General features: G+C 35.9%; 1 protein-coding gene across 1 annotated transcript; it reads right to left on the bottom strand.

Annotated features, from left to right (window-relative positions):
- Positions 1-820: 820 nt before the first annotated feature.
- On the bottom strand, positions 821-16810 carry TMEM244 (transmembrane protein 244). The gene is made up of 6 exons (XM_060114529.1): positions 16781-16810; positions 14507-14592; positions 12577-12650; positions 9263-9388; positions 7590-7634; positions 821-1032 (listed from the first exon to the last, which is right to left on the bottom strand). Exons 1-6 carry the CDS (start codon positions 16808-16810, stop codon positions 821-823), a joined length of 573 nt encoding a protein of 190 aa, XP_059970512.1.
- Between the last annotated feature and the right edge of the window lie 4050 nt (positions 16811-20860).

Below are 20860 nucleotides of genomic sequence, written 5' to 3'. Positions count from 1 at the left end.
AGTTTCTCTAGGTATCCACATGCAACTTAACTTGCTGGGTTACTGGATCTCACACAGGCACACTTCCTAGATATTGCTTCCCAAAGCCTATCAGTAGTGTTTGAGCAATCTCTTTTCACCACATCCTTGACAACGTTTAGTATTGTCACCTGCACTTTCAACTTGAAATTTTCTAATCTCAAGCCATCTTTGACAAGTCCCCCAAATAGTATCTGCAATATAATTTGTTATGCCACTAATTGCCTCAGTATTCTTCTATTAGCTAATTTCTATTAAAACCCTACACTGGGGCTTCCCTGGTGGCGCAGTGGTTGGGGGTCCGCCTGCCGATGCAGGGGACGCGGGTTCGTGCCCCGGTCTGAGAGGATCCCACATGCTGCGGAGCGGCTGGGCCCGTGAGCCATGGCCGCTGAGCCTGCGCGTCTGGATACTGCGCGTCCGGAACCTGTGCTCCGCAGCGGGAGAGGCCGCAGCAGTGAGAGGCCCGCGTACTGAAAAAACAAACAAACAAACAAAAAAACCCTACACTGTGAAACACCTTCATGACTCATTGTCCATTTTAATGAATTAAATATTCTAATGCCATATCCAACTACTAAGTACCTTCTCAGAGTCCCATGAGCAAAATTTTGGCTAGGTTTCAAGATTAAAATTTTCTTTTCTTTTTTTTTTAAAGCATGACTAGCACATTTTCACATTTAAGATATGTTGATACTAGACACTCATGAAGGGAAGATAAATCAAGTTTCAGTCATAGCTCTAAGATAGAAGTTACATTTTTTTATGTGAAAAAAGTAAGACACCAACACATTGTGCATTACTAGACAATGTACACACAGCCTTTACGCATCATGGCCGGGATGACAATCTCTGGGTTTTCTATGCACTTTTTCCTTTCCTTGAGGGTGGATCTTTTTGCACTAAGTAACTCAGCCTTGAACTCAGCCTGATGGGCTGAATTATAATATCTGCAGGTGGTACCATTCCTCCCTGGTAAACGAGATCCTCCCCTATTGTCCAATACAGTAGCCGCTAGTTTTAAATGTAAATTAATTAACGTTAAATTAAAATTCAGCTCCTCAGTCATGGTAGCCACATTTGAAGAGCTCAATAGCCACATATAGCTAGTGGCTACTGTATAGGACAACACAGATACAAAACACTTTCATCATTGCAGAAAGTTCTATTGGATAGAAATGCCCTAGAACATACAAAAAGTTATTTCCATTCCAGTGGCAAAATTTAGCTCTGAGAAGAGACTAGATATCTTTTGATGAGGTAAATATTTTTGGAAAGTCATTTGGGATAGGTTAGGGTGATACCCTGAAGGGACATAATTGGAGAACAAAGAATGGGTGTCCTTCAGGCAATTTAAGGATTTTGTTTAGATTACTAGTATATATTAGCTGTGGTCAGAATCTGATTTGCTGGGAACATATAGGGTATTTTTAGAGGCTGTTTGGAGAGAAAGTGAGGAAGAGAACAGAGACCTGGCTGGCGGCAGCAGCTAGAGAAGAAAGCCAGGATGTCTAGTGAGGAGATAAGGAGATAAGTGTGCTGTGGTGAGTGCAATGCAACCCTCTCCTCTATCTCCACTAAAAATCTTGTGTAAAATATGCATTACTCACCAGTGCTTTGGGAGTTGAAAATGTTTTTGCTGAGTCTGCTCTCAACATGAGTATGATGAAGGTACAATGTGTCCAATTATATGCAGTTTAACATTTTACTACCTTGTTACTGGGTATCCTCTTTCTCCAGGGGCAATCTATGCTTCCTCTTTTCCTTATGATACTGAAGACTTTGGTTGGATCAGTACAACAATCAATCCCTTTCCAGGTGTGCCAGGGGAGTCTTCCGATGTGTGACTAATTTGAAGGAGTGTAGCCAACTGCTTTGAAACAAGAAAAAAAATGCATTTGCTTTTCCTCCTCATTTGATTGTGCATCTGATATGTCTGATACAACCCAGACACTGTTCTAGGAGCTGGATATATAGCATTGAACAAAACCATATCCCTGCTTTCAAATAGCTTAAATCCCTTACCCTTTAATGCCCTACCCAGAAACATCTACCCAACAACAGCTAGTTAGAGATAAAACAACTGCTAGGTATGATGTTTTACCTATGTTACACTTGAACATTCCTAGTGCCTAGGAGTTGATACGTGCTACAAAATTATCATTTTAATAGATGCATATTAATAGTGTAAAAATGATAGTTCTTAGTGTTGGAGGGTATGGTAAAATGGGTACTCTGATACTTTTGTTGGGTGAATACTTTGGGTCAAACATTGTAGACAGCAATTTGGAAATATTTTTCAATAATTAAAAGATACTGATACCATATGGCCTAATAATTTCACTTCTAGTGATCCATTTTATCTGAGAATCTGAAGAGCTATCTAATGTCTACCTACTTAATGTGAGAAAAAATTATACAAAACTTAAGCATCAATAAACAGAAATGGTTATAAGTTGTAATGCATTTATATTATAGAGATATATACAGCCATAAACAACATGTTTAAACATATTATTGTGATAATCAACCAAATATGATACCAGCTTTGAAAAGACTGGCTAGATTAATAAACCGATATTTTGTGCAGTTGTCATTTAAGATAGTTATTGGAATAATATTTCCTTCCTGTTTGAAGTATTGAGCACATGGGGAAGGGTGAATATTCTTCACCAAGAAGAATGTCAGATGGTAATTATTTCTGTTTTTAAAGAAGATTTGGTTAGAGATAGTTTTACTAAACTATCAGTAACATTTAAATAGAATAAAGGAAAATCGAAACAAAAGAGCTAACGTTAAGTTAAGGCATAGTACTTGGAAAAGTTATAACTGTATTGTCCTCTATTAAAAATGTGGAATATTCCCAAATGTTACATCTTTTATGAGACCTTTTTCTGCAGTAGAAATTTATAGAAGAATACATTATCTTCATATGAACCAAACTCTATTTCCTCTCTTTTCTGATAATTTTTACAAAAAGCATCTATGGATGCTTTTGTTATAGATTTATTTACCTGGAAATTCAGGTATATAAAGTTTATGAAGCAACAACTTTAGGAAGTGCCCTTATTTTACCTTAAGATGTTTGTTATAAAATTCTCTATCATACAGTATATGTGTTCTCACTTCTATAGGATAATCTCTGCAGCTTTACAGTGATACCCAACAGCTTTTGAATTTATCAGTTCAGCTACTAAGGTAAATCAGTTGAACAAAACCCATAAAATTTTAGATAGGAGTTTAATCTTTAGATTGCAGATGTGAAACTAGTCCTCATATATATTTTGGGATCATTGTCAGCAAAAGTAAAGATAGTTTCATTCATTTAAGAAATAATTCTTTTAAGTAAAACATTATTTTAAAATATGTGAATTAATTTATAAGATATCACCATGGTATAACTTTAGAGCATATTTATGAAAATGTTATAAGAAAATATTGCATTTAAAATATGAAAATAGTATCAGTCTTGCCTGAAAAATATGCATCAAAATATAAGATAGGATTCTACCAACTTATGATTCTATGTGGAACACTGGAGAAGTAAATGAGCATGACTCTTGACCTTTGAGAAATTTATATATAGTATAAAGCAATAAAAACTAAAGTGAATATTTAGTTGATATGTCAGATGCATTTAGTATTTTTAACTAAAATACGCATCCTAATTGTATTTTTAATTTTTGTGTGTTAAGTGGTGTTGTCAAATAGATAATGAGAATCATTTTAATGAGTAAAAGAAGAAAACCACAGATTATTCTTGTGATCAGGAGAAAAAAAAAAGAGAGAAAGATTAATATAATAGTAATTACCTGAGCAGATGGATTCCTAATCCTAGAAATAAACATGCTAATTAAGCTACACTACAGAATGACAAGATATTAAGGTCCTCTGAATCTGGAGACATTCTTATTCTAATTTACTAGCGTAACTTAATTCTCATTATATTAAAAAGTGCTTAATCAACCAAATCTTTTTTAATTATCAAATTTACTTAGGCAGTTTTAATGTTTCTGTAAATTTCTTCCAAGTGTGAGCTAATATGGGGCAGTCTTTTTCATCAGTGTATTTGTGGTTTGTTTGATACTTGCATTTTTCACAGAGCAAGATTCAGTTTTTTGTATCACTAACAAGACACTCTTTGCGCTTGTCGATGGGTTTCTAATCAGGGAAGGAAATATCATAATGCTGACCATTTCCTAGCTATCCTATCCTACCTTCCTTTAAAGATGAAAAAAATCGTTACTGGTAATTGAAATTTACAGTCCCTTGGCTGATTTAAATGAGTTACAGATTTTGATACTTCTATAACCAAACATTTTGAAGGAAATTAACAGGAAGAATGGGAATAATGGATGGAAAACAAAAGTCTGTGTGAATAAGTAAATGTGAGACAGAAGCAAGGGAGACAGCACCATTATTTTCATACTTACATGTGCACGAGAAGCTTAAATTATCTAACCAGTAACTGATCAACACAAAGTAGTTTTTGGAAGGTTACCTGGAATACATACAATTAGCATAATGTTTCTTAGTGGTTGAATGCATGTCTTTATGGAGAAATAGACTTTTAGGATAAAAAGATTCATTTTGGAAAAAATTCTAGAGATAGTTTCTAACCGTTTCCCAAAATATTTCTGTGGGAACGTGTGTGTGTAGGGTGGGAGGGGAAGGGAGAGTTGCACTTTCCTGTTGTTTTTCCTATACTTATATTTTAGTTGTAACCATGCTGTGCATTTCTTTTATATCTGGAGATATTTTAACTATACTTAAAAGTGGGAAATATTTAAGACAGTTATATAAATTTAACTCACCTCAGTTTTAACATCGTTCAACAGGCATTTATTGAATAACCATGATATAAAAAACATAGGACTGGCAGTACAGAGCTATACAACCTTAAAAAATATATCACTCCAACCACTTAGACCTTGCTAGTTAAAGTGTGGTCCGTGGACCAGCAGCACAGGCATTTCCCAGGAACTGTTAGAAATACATCATTTCAGGCTCCACTCCAGCCCTTCTAAACCAAAATCCACATTGTAACAAAATCCCCAGGTGATTCGAGTGCACATTAAATTTTAAGAAATACTATGTTAAAACACCATAATATAAGGAAAGACATAGATACTAATATTTTTTAAAAGGCAATAATTTCATAAGACATGCTCTAACAAATACTCTGGGACAATAATAAAATCTAATTCTGGTTACAGGGGTTTGCAGTAGTTTTGAATCTGCTCTTTTCTGTTATAGTTTCTACACGATACATCCATTTTCTAAAGTGTGTCTCTGGTCAAATATGTTTTGAGAAACGGCGCATGAGGTATACTACTGCTCAGAGATGACACGTTCACAATAGTATGTTAAAGATTCTAAGAAGTCCTAAATAAAGAAGTCTGTTTTACTAAAATACTTAGACATATAACTTTTACTTTACATGGCACTACCAACATTGTTTAGAACTAGGGTTCTATGGAACACACTTTGGGATACACTGTATTTTATGACTTTGCTCATGAATTCTTTACTAGGATCCTTCTGCTCTCCATTAATTCCTCTTGTTTCTCTTTATAGTTAAAAAGTATCCAGAATAAATTCAACCTTGAATATAGGTATGAACAAAAAATACAATTTAGCTTGGATACAATGTATGTATAACATAGACAGAATCAGCTCTTCTGTTAAATATCATCCAGATCTGGATAGATAAGATTATCTTTGGACAAAGAGTATGCTAAAGTCTGGCCTCCACATATCATTGAAATTAAGCCAAATCCTGCAAATAATGAAAGGGAAGTTTTGGTTAACTACTAATAATGAATAATTCATTGGTGAGATTATGAATAAGAACAATCGTCATGACTAAAATAGTGTTCCTGAAACTGACATAGCATTTGAAATAGAGGAGTTTATAGATTCAGCTAAAAGAGAGTAGGTATATATTCTGTGCTGGTAAATTATTGAAATTCAAAACTTCTTTCGGGAGTAGGTGCATGGTTCTCTCAAATTAATAGTAAGGAGCTCTTAAAACTCAGAAATTCAAAGGCAAGGAGTCAAAGCACATGCCAAGGAATTTACAATTTTCAATTCTTTTAGCTCCCGAGACCTGCCATTTGTTTGTGTTGTTGCTATTTTAAATTATTCTTTATAAGGTATTTCCCCCTCTAATTATAAAAGGAAAACATGCTTACTAATGTGGAAAATATTTTTGAGTATCAAAAAGATTTTGAAAACAAGAATTCCACCTACCTGAGCTATTTGGTTTTATAAAAATGCCTTTAGCTCTGATTTCATTGGCCCAATGATTCTTGTTTGCTTTAAAATATTAGTCAGGCCTTACAGGGCTTCCATAAATCTGTCGCTCCTTGCATGGTAGTAACTGCATAACTCCCATGAAAGATAAAAGTCCCTGAGGTAAGAGCCCTTAGTGAATCAGGCCTGACAGGACCACTTCCTCACACAAAGACGCACATCCAATGTGAGACCACAAGATAGAATTTCCAAGATGTTTAGCCACTATTCTCTTATTTTTAAATTGTTAACTCAAAAAAAAATCAAAGGCAGCTACCTCAGATATCATTTGGCAACTGTCCTCTGAGGAATCCAAACTTGATTATTGAAACTGAAATTGTTACCCAGCTATTTTAGCAAATTCTATTAGCTATTTCATTATGCCAAAGTTGACTCGCCTTGTCATCAGGGTTGCATTTGATATGTGACTTAGTTGGCTAGGCCTCAATAAATTTTGTGGTATTGTAAATAAAACTCAAAAGAGAGAAGTTCTTGTTTTTCTTAGAGAAAAGATGATTTCCACTTGGGCTCATAAAGCATTTCGTTAGTATCATTTTTCTGATTTATTAAAAATCAACATCTTGGGAAGGCTTATGCAAAATAAAACATCTACTTTCACAAGTGTTTTCTGTAGGCACTAAACAATATTGGAGAATTATGAATATGCAAGGTAAGTGGAGAATTAAACTCGAGTGAAGGGTGCTAGTAAGTAATATAAATAATACTGGTACTAAAAACAGATAACTCGACTTTAGGAAAAGAATGTGGTAAAGTGCTGCATTTCCATTACTAAGCATGACAATAATTAGATAAAAACTACTGCCAAGTTTACTGAAAAGAGGAAATCTAAAAATATTTTGCGGTCAGTGTCTGGCTTAATCTAAAGAAAAAGCTTTAGAAAAGCCTACTCTCACTTGGTTAATTTTCTTACTACATATGTGATTGATGAATTCAGTTGTTCAACTGGTGGACAGAAAAGAATTAATGAGATAAAATAGTTTCCCTTCTTCTTGTACTACTATAAAGACAGTAATACTATTCATGTAGAAAGAGAACCAAAAGAATATGTCACAAATATATATCCAGTGTTTTATTCTCTATAATTTTAGAATGATAAAACCCTTGAGTAGTCTTCTGGCCCAATTATCTGACCCACATAAAAATATTTTTATGCCCCCAGTTTATATATAAATATATATTTATATTAAATAAGTATCATATATACATATTTATGTATAACACATGGATCTCATATATATATATATGTATATATATACCTAAAGCAGCCCACCAATGTGATGTCAAAGGGAATTCCAACATAACTGCAATAGAAAAAAAAGTCTTGTTCGTTTTCGAAACATATATTATTGTTTTACTCATGAAGAAATACTTATGTTTGGTCAAATCATATCTCCATAACAAAGAAAAATCTTACCCATATTCATGAAATTAAGTAGATCCAAAGTTGTACCTAGTCATTGTCTGGAAAGGTCATTTGTTAAGTCAGGTATTTGAAACTACTCTCCTAGGAATGAGGTCATGAATTGTCAGGTTCTCAGATCAGCTCACAAAGTCGACTTGAAGTAATATGCAGCAGGAATAATCCTAACACCGCCCTGAATCCTCGGTGCCTGGCTCTCTTTGGAGCTCTCAGCGACTTCACTCTGATATCAGATCTATTAAGCAATATTTGTTAAGCGTTTTCTATGTGCCAGGTGTTAGACGATCAACTTGTAACTTTTCTGGATCCAGAAAACCTACTGCCTATCTTGACCTTGAAGACTGAGCCACAGTAGGCTCCCAAACCTTTTTGCAAATATCCCATGGCTGTCTCCCAGGAATACTTAAGCCCCAAAGTAAAACAGAGAATTTGAGATGGGGTTAAGTGGTTCTCCAAGCTACTAAAAGTGTTTGCGTCTGAGGAAATTGATGCTAGGAGATTGATACACCAGTATTTTCTAATAGCATTGATATTGAGACGTGGCAATTCATTTGAAAACTGTGTGTTCTTAAGTTGGAGACTAATTATACCTATCAATAGATCAAGGCACTGAAAATATGAGTGATATTTAAGTAGTTAATAAATAATAACTTTGAATTATAACTTGTGCTTGATTACCACCTATAGTTTGACTAGTATTTTTTTTAATAATGGAATTCAGTAAGAGAGAAAAAGTGACAATAGAAGGGTAAATTTTGAATAAATGGATAAAGGAATGGATGAAACTACCTGTTAGCCAGTAATTATTACAGGCTAGACACCGTGTCAGACACTTTCTCACTCTCACTGAAACTTCACTAGGTATGCCTCAGTTTGTAGAGGAGGTAACTAATGGGAGGGATGCTGTGCCTTGCCTTAGACTACACAACTGATAAAAAAAGTAGGACTGCAATTTGAATCCATCTTATTCTGACTCCAAAGATCGCAAGTAGAAACAAAAATGCTTTAGTCTTAGAACATGATATTCTTGTTAAAATAGTTGTTGGGAAGTTTGCAAGCCTGTAAATACATGTTTCCTCAGGTCCCAGTTCCCAGTCTTTGGCCAATTTCTGCCTCAAGAAAGGATTTGGAGGGAAAGTATTCTAACAGAGGCAAACCCTGTACAACTGATGATGAGTTGAATGAGAAAGGAGAATAGTAAACTGCTACATTTCAGTACACTTTTGAATTGGAAGATGTAGCTAATTAAAACCTCTCTGAGGAAATGGTAGAAGAACTTGGTGGGGGAGAAGGAGTGAGGGGAGTAGGTGAAGAACTTTCATCTTTCGTTTTTATTACTTAGCCATCAGAGGACACTATGCATACAACAAAGTTCTACTCTTATGAATCGATTTAGGTACAACATCCAGATTGAGTACACGCATACAACAAACTTCTACTCTTATGAATCGATTTAGCTATAACATCCAGATTGAATACATTTTGTTTCCTTTCTTTTATTTTGCTTACCAGTTGAAGTGATGGCAACATGAAAAATAGTTACTGAAATACCATAATCCCAAACCCATTCTTCTACCACCAGAACAAAAAGCAATCCGCAAACAAAGTAGGTGATCTCTGATGAGACTAAAAGAAGTTCAATAAAAGGAAGAATAGAATTATTTGGGATTAGAGCAACTAATAATTCTGAATACAATTAATAACAGAACCACAACAACCTATTCTGCAAAAATATTTTCATAAGAAATTTTTAATGTTCCATCTCTTAACATTCCTCATATTTGAATAAGAACTTTTAAAATATTCCATCTCTGAATAATTGTTGAACTTACAGAAAAATAACAGTACATAATTTCTGTTTTATATTCTTTATACTTAGCATTTTAGAAGGTAAAATACAATAAAGAAAAGTTACAATGTAATCAATGCATGCCGATCTGTAACTAGATTGCAAATCTCATTTGAAGATATATTAAAAACTAATGAAAATTCAGCTCTGGGTTTTCAGAAAAAAATGTTAAGAGTTTATTGAACAATAACGTTTCTTTGGTACCAGTTATTGCCTAAATTGGAAATGAGTTCCTTTGTGTCTTTGTAACAAAGTGGTATGTTCAGATAGTCATCTGGAAAACATAACGGATAACCACGGATGAAAGAACATCTCATAAATGACTCATGTGAATGGAGGTACCCTTCTAAATCCACCAGTTGTTTCAGAGTGCTGTCCCTGAACATGTATAAAGAGTTAGTTATTTACAGGTCAGTGCCACAGATCTCTAAGAGCCGTGAACATGTGAAGAGTCATGTACTTTGATATGGATCTTTAAGACTATGGTGGTTCCAAAGATGAGATCCATCAAACTTTAAAATGACAAATATATGTGATATACCACCAAGGTCCCTTTATAATGATATCACTTTCCATAAAAATTACCTTTCTTTCCTTTTAAAACACAGCAAATGATTGGTATGTTCATATAATTTAGGAATTGATCAATCTAGGCAGGCAAACTCCATATTTTTTCAAGCAAAAAGTAAAATAGTCACATTATGTTTTATTGTGCATAAGTAATTTATGAATGGCATGCCAGCAATTGCCTAGTGGGTGAGCAAGACATGAAGCAAGTAAGCAAGTGTCAGGTGCCAGCCATTTACAAGACCTCACACTTATTCCTCTTCAATTCTATTTAATTCAACTCAACAGGTTTCAAAAGTTGAATGGAGAACTCATACTAGCTCCTTTTCTACCGTATGGAAATACAATTTCAGTATGTCTGCCCTCTAAAATCAAGGCTGTGGAAGGAACTATACGGCGGTATCATATCGACACCAGCTCTTCCCCTCACATTTCCACTCCTGCTTCCACCAGTGGTTTACAGAGCTTCCATGTTATTATAGGGAAATAGAGATGCCTCTTTTACCAGTATTTACAGATTTTATAGGTTAACTTGCAGCTGCTTAGAGATAGGGAACAAGTCTTGAACAAGCTGTATTTGCATATATCGACAGAGAAGCATTATGCTTTGTTTATGATATGAGAGACAACATGATTTAAAGGACATAGTACAAAATTTGAAGTCAGGACACCAGTGTTCTAGTCTCACCTTACAGCTTAAGAGTGATATGACCTTGAGCAGGATTTTAACCTTTGGGTTAGTCTGATTCTTCCTCTATACATTGGGAAATGGAGTACTATCTCATCTACCTCAAAAAATTGTCAAGAGGATTTTATTTTAAGATGAAAGCAGTTTTTAATCTATTCTCTGTGATGCACGGGAAAGATATTAGTAGTCAAATGTCTTCACTGGACTCATACTTCCCAGTGTCCTTGCTAAGCCTGATTTCCTGGGTAACAAAATTGTTGAAACAGACAAGAGCCCTGACCCTCAATACATGCCCAAGGCTTTGAGATTACTCTTACATTTTATCTCCAAGATTAAACAAGTCTGGATTCCCAAAGTAATAACTTTGAAGCGTTATGGCACTTATCTCTTCCAGCCCAAAACTAAAGATCTAATAGGCTAAGGGTTTATTGATATCTTTGTACAAATTTTAGTTGTTTTGAGAGAGGAAAGAACGACATAAACTGCGCCAGGAATGCTGAGGATCTTCACTAATCTCTGCTATGTCAAAACACAGCTTTCTCCAATAAGCCTTTGTCATTGTCCTATCTTTCATTGACTGACTCAAAGGCAAGAGTTAAATAATAACAGTTGGATTTTAAATCTGCCCCCCTACCCCAAACACACACACAGCCCATACTTAACTCTTTCCTGTGACTATTTCTTTATCATTTGTGAATAGGCTTGAGAGAAAAAAGTTAATTCAATCTTCAATAGGGAAATGCATGAAGAGGAATTTAAGATAGAATGTTAGAACTCTTGTATCTCATTAGAATGAAAGTTTCTTGTCCTAACATACTCTTCGTCTATCCCAAATTGAATCAATAATGGCACAAAACAAGGTTACCCATTTGAGGAGGCTGTCCTGAAGCTTTTAATTTAAATTCAGTAGGTTTAGCTGACCAAGTTTCCTATACAAGGCACATTTGGCTTCAGGCAATTTTTGTATATTTGTATATTTGTTCCAAAAAATGATGCCCAGTGGTTTTCTAAAGAATTGCACGGTTTGAAGAATCCACAATTCATTTTTAAAAAGGTGGGAAGAAATTTAACGGAATGTTAAGAACAATTATTTCTTCAACAAAAATGGTAAATTTAAAAGAGATTAATTTTTTCCTAGTATATTCTTTCTTATCATTTTTCCTTTGCAACAAGTTTTATACTATTTTGGGGAAGGAAAAAAAAAACAAACTAAGCAGAAATATACAAAGCAGAAAATGAAAGTCCTCTGTCATTCCAGCTGGGAGATAACAGTTTGTTGCATAATTCTCCAGATTTCTTACCACTGACATGATGTATTTTACTCTACTCTACAAAAATGAATAATTATACTATACGAACTGTCTTGTCTTCATTTTCCATTTCATATCTCACAAATATCTTTCTACATCAGTATATTAAGCCATTCTTCCTCCTTTCCTTTGAAAAATATTTAATGCACCAAAAATTTACCCATAATATCACCAAATAAAAATTCATATAGTAAAACTATCCACTTATTTCATCCTATTCCATCTTTTAGGAATAGTCACTTAAAAATTTTTGATGGCACGTTTCCGCATTTTTGGAGTCAGATATAGGATACAGATGGCTGAGAAGAAGGCCTGATATTTTTAAAATTTTTATAAAACAAAAACTATTTTGATTTTTGGAGGCATTTAGTTCACTAACTAACAAAGATGGAAAACTAAAACCAATTACCTTTATAATTTGTGTTGAGCCATGAAAGATTTGTTTTGAAATCAGATGGTGCCAGGACATCCAACTCAGACACCCTGAAGATGTTACAAATGAACATAGTTTACTCTGGAGGAGGCAGTTCATAACTTTGCACGTCAAGGTTTTGCACGTCGAGTCTTCCCACACAAGGGTAAGTCATCAGCTTTAATCACTTTGTGGCACATTTGAAAACTGGCCGACCTGAATGGCAGCCAAATAACCTTTTTATCCACATTGTCTTCTTTGTCCAATTTAGTCTACTTTGTTCTCCAAGTGGACTTCATTGTATTTGAGGTCTCAGCTGTAGTCTTGGAGGGACCTTCTATCAAATGTGGGAGAAAAAAACTAATACTCTGATGAGGGCATAGACTGGGAAGCAACAGGACCCGGGTTCTAATCCTGACAGTGCTGTTAATTATGAACTTGGGCAGGTTGCTTAACTTCTCTGGGCTTCAGTTTCTTATCTATAACTTGAAGCAATTGATCTCTGAGATCCCTTCCTTTTCTAAAATCTGAGTCTACACAGACATAGAAAACAAATTTATAGGTACCAAAGGGGAAAGTGTGGGGGAGGGATAAATTAGGAGCTTGGGATTAGCAGATACCCACACTATATATAAAATAAACAACAAGGACCTACTACTGTATAGCACAGGGAACTATATTCAATATCTTGTCATAACCTATATTGGAAAAGTATTTGAAAAAAATATATCTGAATCACTTTGCTGTACACAAGAAGCTAACACAACATTGTGAATCAACTTTATATACTTCAATTAAAAAAAACGATTTAAGAATGGAGGAAAATGAAAATTAAATCTGAATCTGTAAACTGCATATCTCCTACTTTGCCTGAGTTTGTAGTTGCGTGCAGCTGGTCAGTCAGCTGCCTCCTGGAGCTTTAAGGCCTGATTACTTCAAATTCCTCACCTCTGATTCCCATTAACTACAAACCCTTGAAATCCCATGTTCAGAGAACCCTGAATGTTCTCAGCCCCTCCCTGCTCCGGGTACTGTCTTCACCATCTCCAGTCCCAGGCAATAGCTGAAACTGTGGGTGAAAACCAGACTCCTCCTCAGTGGGTTTGCCTGCAAGCAAGCTTCATAACATTATTCCCATTGCAAAAGTCAGTATCATCATTTCTGGGCCCTAACTTGCACATTGAAATTGAAAGGCCCCAATTCCTTGCTTACACAATAAAATTCAATTGTATAAACAATCGACTTCTAGGAAACTTTTTGAAGCTATACATAATGTATTGCAAGGAAATCAACATATTGGCAAGCTAAATTTGTAAAGATAAAATTCAACCATAGCAAGACAAGAAAAATTACCTGTAAACATGCCTCACACTTACATAAAAATATCTTTAAAAATACACATATTACTTTGTCCTCATGATAACCCTCTTTTGGATTATTACCTCCATTTGACAAATGAGATAACTGAAGTAAGAGAAGCTCTCTGGCTTAGTCATGATAATCCAGGAAATTAGTAAGAACCTGGGCCGGAATGCAGATCTCTTAACTCGCAGTCCAAAGCTATTTCCAATATATATCAGAAAATACTTAAATTGGATGTAGATTATCTCTAAATTCCCTTCCGGTTCGAACGTCCTCTGATTCAACATCAGCCCAGGGAGTAATAGCTTCACTTTCTTTCTATGATCATCCTCCAGAGGTAAGAGGAACAATCCTGCCTGGTTCTATTCACTCCATTTCATGATTGTTACTTTTACCATTTTCAAAGGTGACACATTTGCTTATTTTACTTTAAAAAAATTAAGAAAATATACCATTAAAAAAGTTTGCATCATTTATTCTATAAAGACATGTTGAGTATTCAGTATGAACTCCTTTCATATTGGATCTGAACTTTTGAATTGCTTGAAGGCTATGTGATACTTACTTGAGCATCACCCAGTACATGCCCAGAGCCACGTAATACACAGTGTAGAAGAGGATGACACATATGAGAAGGTTCTGCAAAACAACCTGAAAAGAACACAGGGGTGAGCTCCAAGAGCCTGGGCTTTTTCACATGGTTGTTGGTAATGAGTCTGACAAACAAAAGACGATGAATGACTGCTAGATAGTGTTGGCTAGGCTTGTTTTGCTTGGAGACCCACGGGGTAGGAAGGACTTCAAAGTACACAATGAAAGTGTTGCAGATGGGAGAGGCTGGCATAGTACATATTTGTAGCAAGTATTAATGCAGTACATAAATCCACACCACCTGCTCTCCATCTACCACAACAAAGTTCCTAAGTGCCAATATTTATATTTTTACTTGACCAAATGATTCTAAATCTCAGCTGCCATGATAGTAAAAATATGAGAACGGCTAAGAAATTTTGAAAAGTATAAACATAAAATTACACAGCAACAGTTAAACTCCTGTGCAAGAATTTACAGAGTAATTGGCTAAAACACAATAGATGGTCCTGAAATGTATCTTACCACATATGAGGCTTAAGAAGGAGACCTCGCAGATGAATGGGGAATGGAGGAATTATTCAACAAATAGTGTTGTGAAAATTGTTTAACTTCTAGATAGAAAATCCCATTAGATTCCAGTCTTGCATGAGACAGCAAAATAAACCTCAGAAGAATTTAAGGCTTAAATGCCAAGAAGCAGAACAGGAGAAAATATCTGCAACATATATCACAGGCAAAGGACTGATATCTATTCAATACAATATATAAACACATACGAATATAAAAAAGACAAACCAATGAAAAAAGTGACAAAGTATATAAATAGGCAGTTCATGTGAATAAACATTTTAAAAGCCAATGAGCAATTGAAAATGTGCTGGACCTCACTATTAATCTTTTAAAATACAGTCTTGTGAATATAATATGTTAGCATTTCACATCAGAATTTTTCAGTTTATTCTTTTTCCTTTTGAATCTTTTAAAAAGTCATCTTGTTTAGTCAACACTTTATGATTATTCATTTTCTCTGAATAACCAATTTACCAACTTTACCAAGTCTTTTAATTGGCCGGGGTACAGAAGGAGCTCTCCACTAAAGGCCAGAAGAGAAGAAAGTTAGCACAGAGTACACCACAACCAACTGGCTGAATGGACTAAATTTACAGATTTACCAAGGACTCACTTCTTCCAACTATCTAAAAATGGGTTGTCTCTTAGGCCTAAGAGGGTCATAAGAAACCCAGACTCCAGAGTTCTGAGACCTTCAGAATCCCACTCCCACTCTCCCCATCCCCACGTCATTCTTAGCCCCTCCTACCCTTTGCCTGTAGACTCCCCTTTGCTCAGCAAGTCCCTTCTCTCTCTGCCCATCATTCTCATCCTCCCTTTGCTCTTTAGTATTTCCCACTCCTTGTCCCTATTCCTTCCTCCCTCATGATCCTTAGTCTCCTCTTATCCTCATTCTTTCCTTTTAAAATTTATTTTACTATTATTTTTCTTGAAATATATTTGACATTTAACCGTGTGTACATTTAAGGTGTATACGTGTTGATTTGATACACTTTTATACTGTAATGTTATTGCCATTGTAGTGATAATTAGCACCTCTATCATGTTAGATAATTATCAGTTCTGTGTGTGTTGCTGGAATAATTAATATCTGGTCTCTTCAAGTATGACAATTATAATACAATATGATTTTATATTCACTATCCTGCACATTAGATCTCTAGGACTTATTTACTATTAGCTGTAAATGTGTACCCTTAAACAATACCCCATTTATTTTTTAAGACCTGTATAGCCTTGTGGTTTCATGATAGCTGACACAACACTTTTTAAGGGAAGACGTAAAAGAATGAGTGTAAAGGAGACCTTCTTCCCACAGCTCTCTTTCATTAGAGGATAAAAAATCTTTCCTAGAAGCCCCCATCAGATGTTCCATGATGTCTCAGTGACCTCCACTTCGTCATGTGCTCACTTCCTGAACTACCACAGGCAAAGAGAAAAGCAGTTTACCATGATAGGCTTCGAACATGGGAACTTTGCTCTCAGAGATAGGCACCTACTGCCTTAATACAATAAAAATTAGTTCTTTTAGCAAAGAAGAAAGAAGAGAGGGGTCTGCTGTGGGGTGGGCAACTAACAGTGTCCTTCAGGCAGAGGAATCAAAATGGAAATAACAAAAAGCCCTCACCTGTAGAGAAGATGATTTAGAGGTCAAGAGAAAATATGAAAGCTTTACCTGAGTTGAAAGTCCAGATACTGTGCCCATATTTAAGTTGGATGAATTCCTGCCCAATTATTGAGATGAGAATCTGCTGAAGGAATATGGTATTATGACAGGGAGCAACCTTGGGGCTTTTGCAGCCTTATAATTTTCTGGAGGGTCACACGTCTTTGGTTTGCTTTACTCTTTATTCTGTACATTAATATCAATTTGTTTTTCTTTTAATTTGGGCATTAATAGCCTCTAGTTGAAATATTTCTAGATGATTGCTTACTGCATTTCCATGCAAAATAAGATAAATAATACATAATCTCTATACTAATATATGGTCAAACAAACATGAAACTATTATTTCTATGTTAATACTGAAATTTAAATAACATTTTAATTTTTAAATATACTCACTTGCTATAGAATTTTGCTTTCATAATCCAAGCAGAGGATTGTGCTACATACTTTGAAAACCCACAAATACTAAGTATGTGTAAGATATTTGGAACTATTTTTTTAATGAAATCATAATTTGTGGGAGAACGTATTTATTGACAAATTCAACATATAGATATACCTACTTTTCCCAACAAATTTATAAAACACTACATATAAATAGAATGATATAATAATGCATTTAAAAATTGTTTTGAAAGGAATATTTTGAAAAACAAGGCACTCTTTTTGTAAATAATTATTTTTTCTGCCTGAATAATAAATGTAGATTTTCAAATCATAATTTTCCTATAAGCAAATTCAATTGCCTCTGGTTACTTCTGCCTATAATCTGTACTCTGCACAGCCTACAAAAGTAACTTTCTAAAAGGCAATCAGACCATAACATTCCCCTGCTGGCTATCCTTCGATGGCTTCACCCTGTCATCAGGATTCATTCATCCATTTTTTCATTTGACAAATAGTCACTGGACTGGGTGGCAATGTAAGATGAATTGGATGTGGTCCTAGGCATACATACCCAGTGTAGCAGTGTTTTTCAAATGTATAAATATCATACTCACCTTGAGGGCCTGTCAAAACAGATTTCTGGGCCCTAGCCCCAGAGTTTCTGAGTCGGTAGTTCTGGGGTGAGCTCCAGGAATTTGCATTTCTAACAACTTCCCAGGGGATGCTAGCACTGCTGCTTCTAAGATGAAGCTTTGAGGACCACTGATCTAGAGGCAGGAATGGTGAACAGCTAAAACACTGAGAGAAAAGTTGGGGGGTGAGGAGTGTACAGAGTACTGTGGAAACCCCAGGGAGAGACTAGTATGTGTGGAGGCGGGGTGGCAAGGAATACTTCTCCAGGAGAAAATGTTCAGCAGTAACGTTCATTGAGGGCTTGCTATGTACCTGGCACCATCTATGCATTCTCACGTAATCCTAATAAAAATTCTGAAAGGCAAGTCTATTCATTTAGTTCAAGTCTATTATTATTATTATTTTTTTTTAGAGAGAAGAATCATGAGGCTCAGAGAGGTCTAGTTACTTTTTCAAAGTTTGTCAGTAAATTGCAGAGCTGGGATTCAAAGCCTGCTCTCTAACGCTTCACAATTATGCTGGGATGAGGGTGAGGGGTTTTGCTTGAGGCAGGAGAAGTAACTGCAAAGAGGTGGTGGTGGGGAGGGGAGGGAGAGAGTTTAAAGAGTTGGGGTCAGATCATGAAGGGAATTTTATGCTGTGATGAGGAATTTCCAATGTCTCTGAAGGCCAAGGGAAGACTGTGAAAGATTTAAGAAGGAGCAGTATAGACTGGAGAGGAGCCATTAAGCACTAAAAGAAATGATAACTTTGTGACATGATAGAGGTGTTAGCTAATGCTCTGGTGGTAATCATATTGCAGTATATATCAAATCAACTTGTTGTGCCCCTTAAACTAACACAGTGTTGTATGCCAATTATATCTCGATTAAAAATGCAAAACATAAAATAAAGTAAATGGGTTTGTAATACTCTAAGCCAGGGGGTGGATATGGAGAAGAAGACAAATGTGCGAGCTAGTGAGGAAACAGAATTAACAAGTTGTGGAGGTTAAGGGAGAGGGGCAGTGGATCTAGCCCCATTCTGTCCAACAGATTTCTATAAATAAATCATACGTATTCCATCAATAAATAGATATTTACAATGCAAGCCACATGTATGTCATTTAAATGTTTCTGTTAGCCACTTTCATAAAAGTAATAAAAAAGGATGGAACTAATCTTAATAACATTTTATTTAACCCAATATATCCAACATATAATTTCAACATATTTTAAATATTAAAAGTTATTATTGAGATATTTATTTGTTCACAGTACATCTTAGAATCCCGGAGTGGATTTTACTTACAACACATCTCAACTTGAACTAGTCACTTTTCAAGTGCTCCATAGCGATGTGTAGCCAGTCGGAACTGTATTAGACAATGTGGCTCTAACCACTGCCTTTCCTTCCAGCCTTATCCCCTCAACCCTGCCCCAAACACTTGAGAGTCTAACTACACTTACTATTTATGGTGGGATTATTATGGGCCAAGCACTGTACCCATATTTTCTCATTTTATCCACCCTTCCCCCTACCCCACCATTATGGATTTGGGTAACTATCATCTGTATTTCACAGATTTAGAAACTGAGGCAAAGAGAGGTTAAATTTATCCCAGCTCATGTAGCCTGTATGTGTCAGGGCTCCAGTCCAGATCTGCTGGATATCAGAACTCTCTTCACCCTGGGCTGTCCTGCCTTCCACATGGTAGGCTTGAAATAAAAGCATGTTGAATAATCAATTCTAGTTCAACACTTTCTTTTTAAAATTATGGAAACTGAGACTTGGATAGGTTGAGTGAATGGCCCAAGGTCATACCATTATTTAGTGCCAGAGGTGGGTTAGGGAAAAAATGGTATTGAATTACCAAAGGAAAGGCACTTAATAGTGCTGCCCAAATGACTGAACACATAACTTCATTCTGATACAAATATTATGATTGCACTTTAGGAAAATCCAATATATAAGAACCAGAATTTGTAGCAGTCTCAATATATAGCTAGTGCCAAAATTTTTATTTATTCTTTTAAAACTATATTTGGATTCTGAATCAAACTATTAAAAATATATTTATGTGACTTTTGGCTAGTTGAAGTTGACTGGATATTTGATAATGTTAAAGAATTCTTGTTAATATTTTAAGGTGTTATCATGGTATTGTGATTATTTTTTTGTTTTTTGGGTTTCTTTTGCGGTACGCGGGCCTCTCACTGTTGTGGCCTCTCCCGTTGCGGAGCACAGGCTCCGGACGTGCAGGCTCAGCGGCCATGGCTCACGGGCCCAGCTGCTCTGCAGCATGTGGGATCTTCCCGGACCGGGGCACGAACCCGTGTCCCCTGCATCGGCAGGCGGACTCTCAACCACTGCGCCACCAGGGAAGCCCTGTGATTATTTTTTGAGTCCTTATTTTTAGAGGTATATACAGAAATACTTGCAGATGAAATAATATGATTTCCGAGTTAGCCTCAAAGTAAAAGATGGGAGAATAGGTGGGGATGTAGATGTAACGAGATTGAATTTGGTTGATAATTGTGAAGCTAGGTGATGGATAAATGGAATTCATTCTATTTTTACATTTTCATTAATAGACTTATTTTTTAATAATAATTTTGTAAAAAGTTCTCAATAAATTTATTTAACCAGTGAACATCTATACAGACTTTTTTTTTTTTTTTTTTTTTTTTTTTTTTTTTTTTTTTGCGGTACGCGGGCCTCTCACTGTTGTGGCCTCTCCCGTTGCGGAGCACAGGCTCCGGACGTGCAGGCTCAGCAGCCATGGCTCACGGGCCCAGCCGCTCTGCAGCATGTGGGATCTTCCCGGACCGGGGCACGAACCCGTGTCCCCTGCATCGGCAGGCGGACTCTCAACCACTGTGCCACCAGGGAGGCCCTATACAGACTCTTAAAATATGATTTTATTAATAAAAAATTTGAGGAGCATCCCTGTTCCCTAGGGGATGGTGTAGGAGGTCACCCTTGTTTAATATCTATATGTGCCAGGAGCCGAGCTAGCGGCTTTGCAAACCTCGTTTCCTTTAATCCTCACAACAACAATGCCCAATAGGAAGTCTTATCCATAAT

Source organism: Mesoplodon densirostris, chromosome 12, assembly GCF_025265405.1.
Source record: "Mesoplodon densirostris isolate mMesDen1 chromosome 12, mMesDen1 primary haplotype, whole genome shotgun sequence".
Lineage (NCBI taxonomy): Eukaryota > Metazoa > Chordata > Mammalia > Artiodactyla > Ziphiidae > Mesoplodon > Mesoplodon densirostris.
The sequence above is the reverse complement of the archived record's forward strand: the minus strand, read 5'-3'. Positions and strand labels throughout refer to the sequence as shown.

Coding starts and splice junctions, on each gene's coding strand:
- TMEM244 (XM_060114529.1), bottom strand. CDS start 16,810: ATGGGCACAGTATCTGGACTTTCAACTCAG. Junction 7,635..9,262: donor TGTTGCCATCACTTCAACTG/GTAAGCAAAATA, acceptor TTTCTATTGCAG/TTATGTTGGAATTCCCTTTG. Junction 1,033..7,589: donor ACATTGGTGGGCTGCTTTAG/GTATATATATAC, acceptor ATTTAAAACTAG/CGGCTACTGTATTGGACAAT.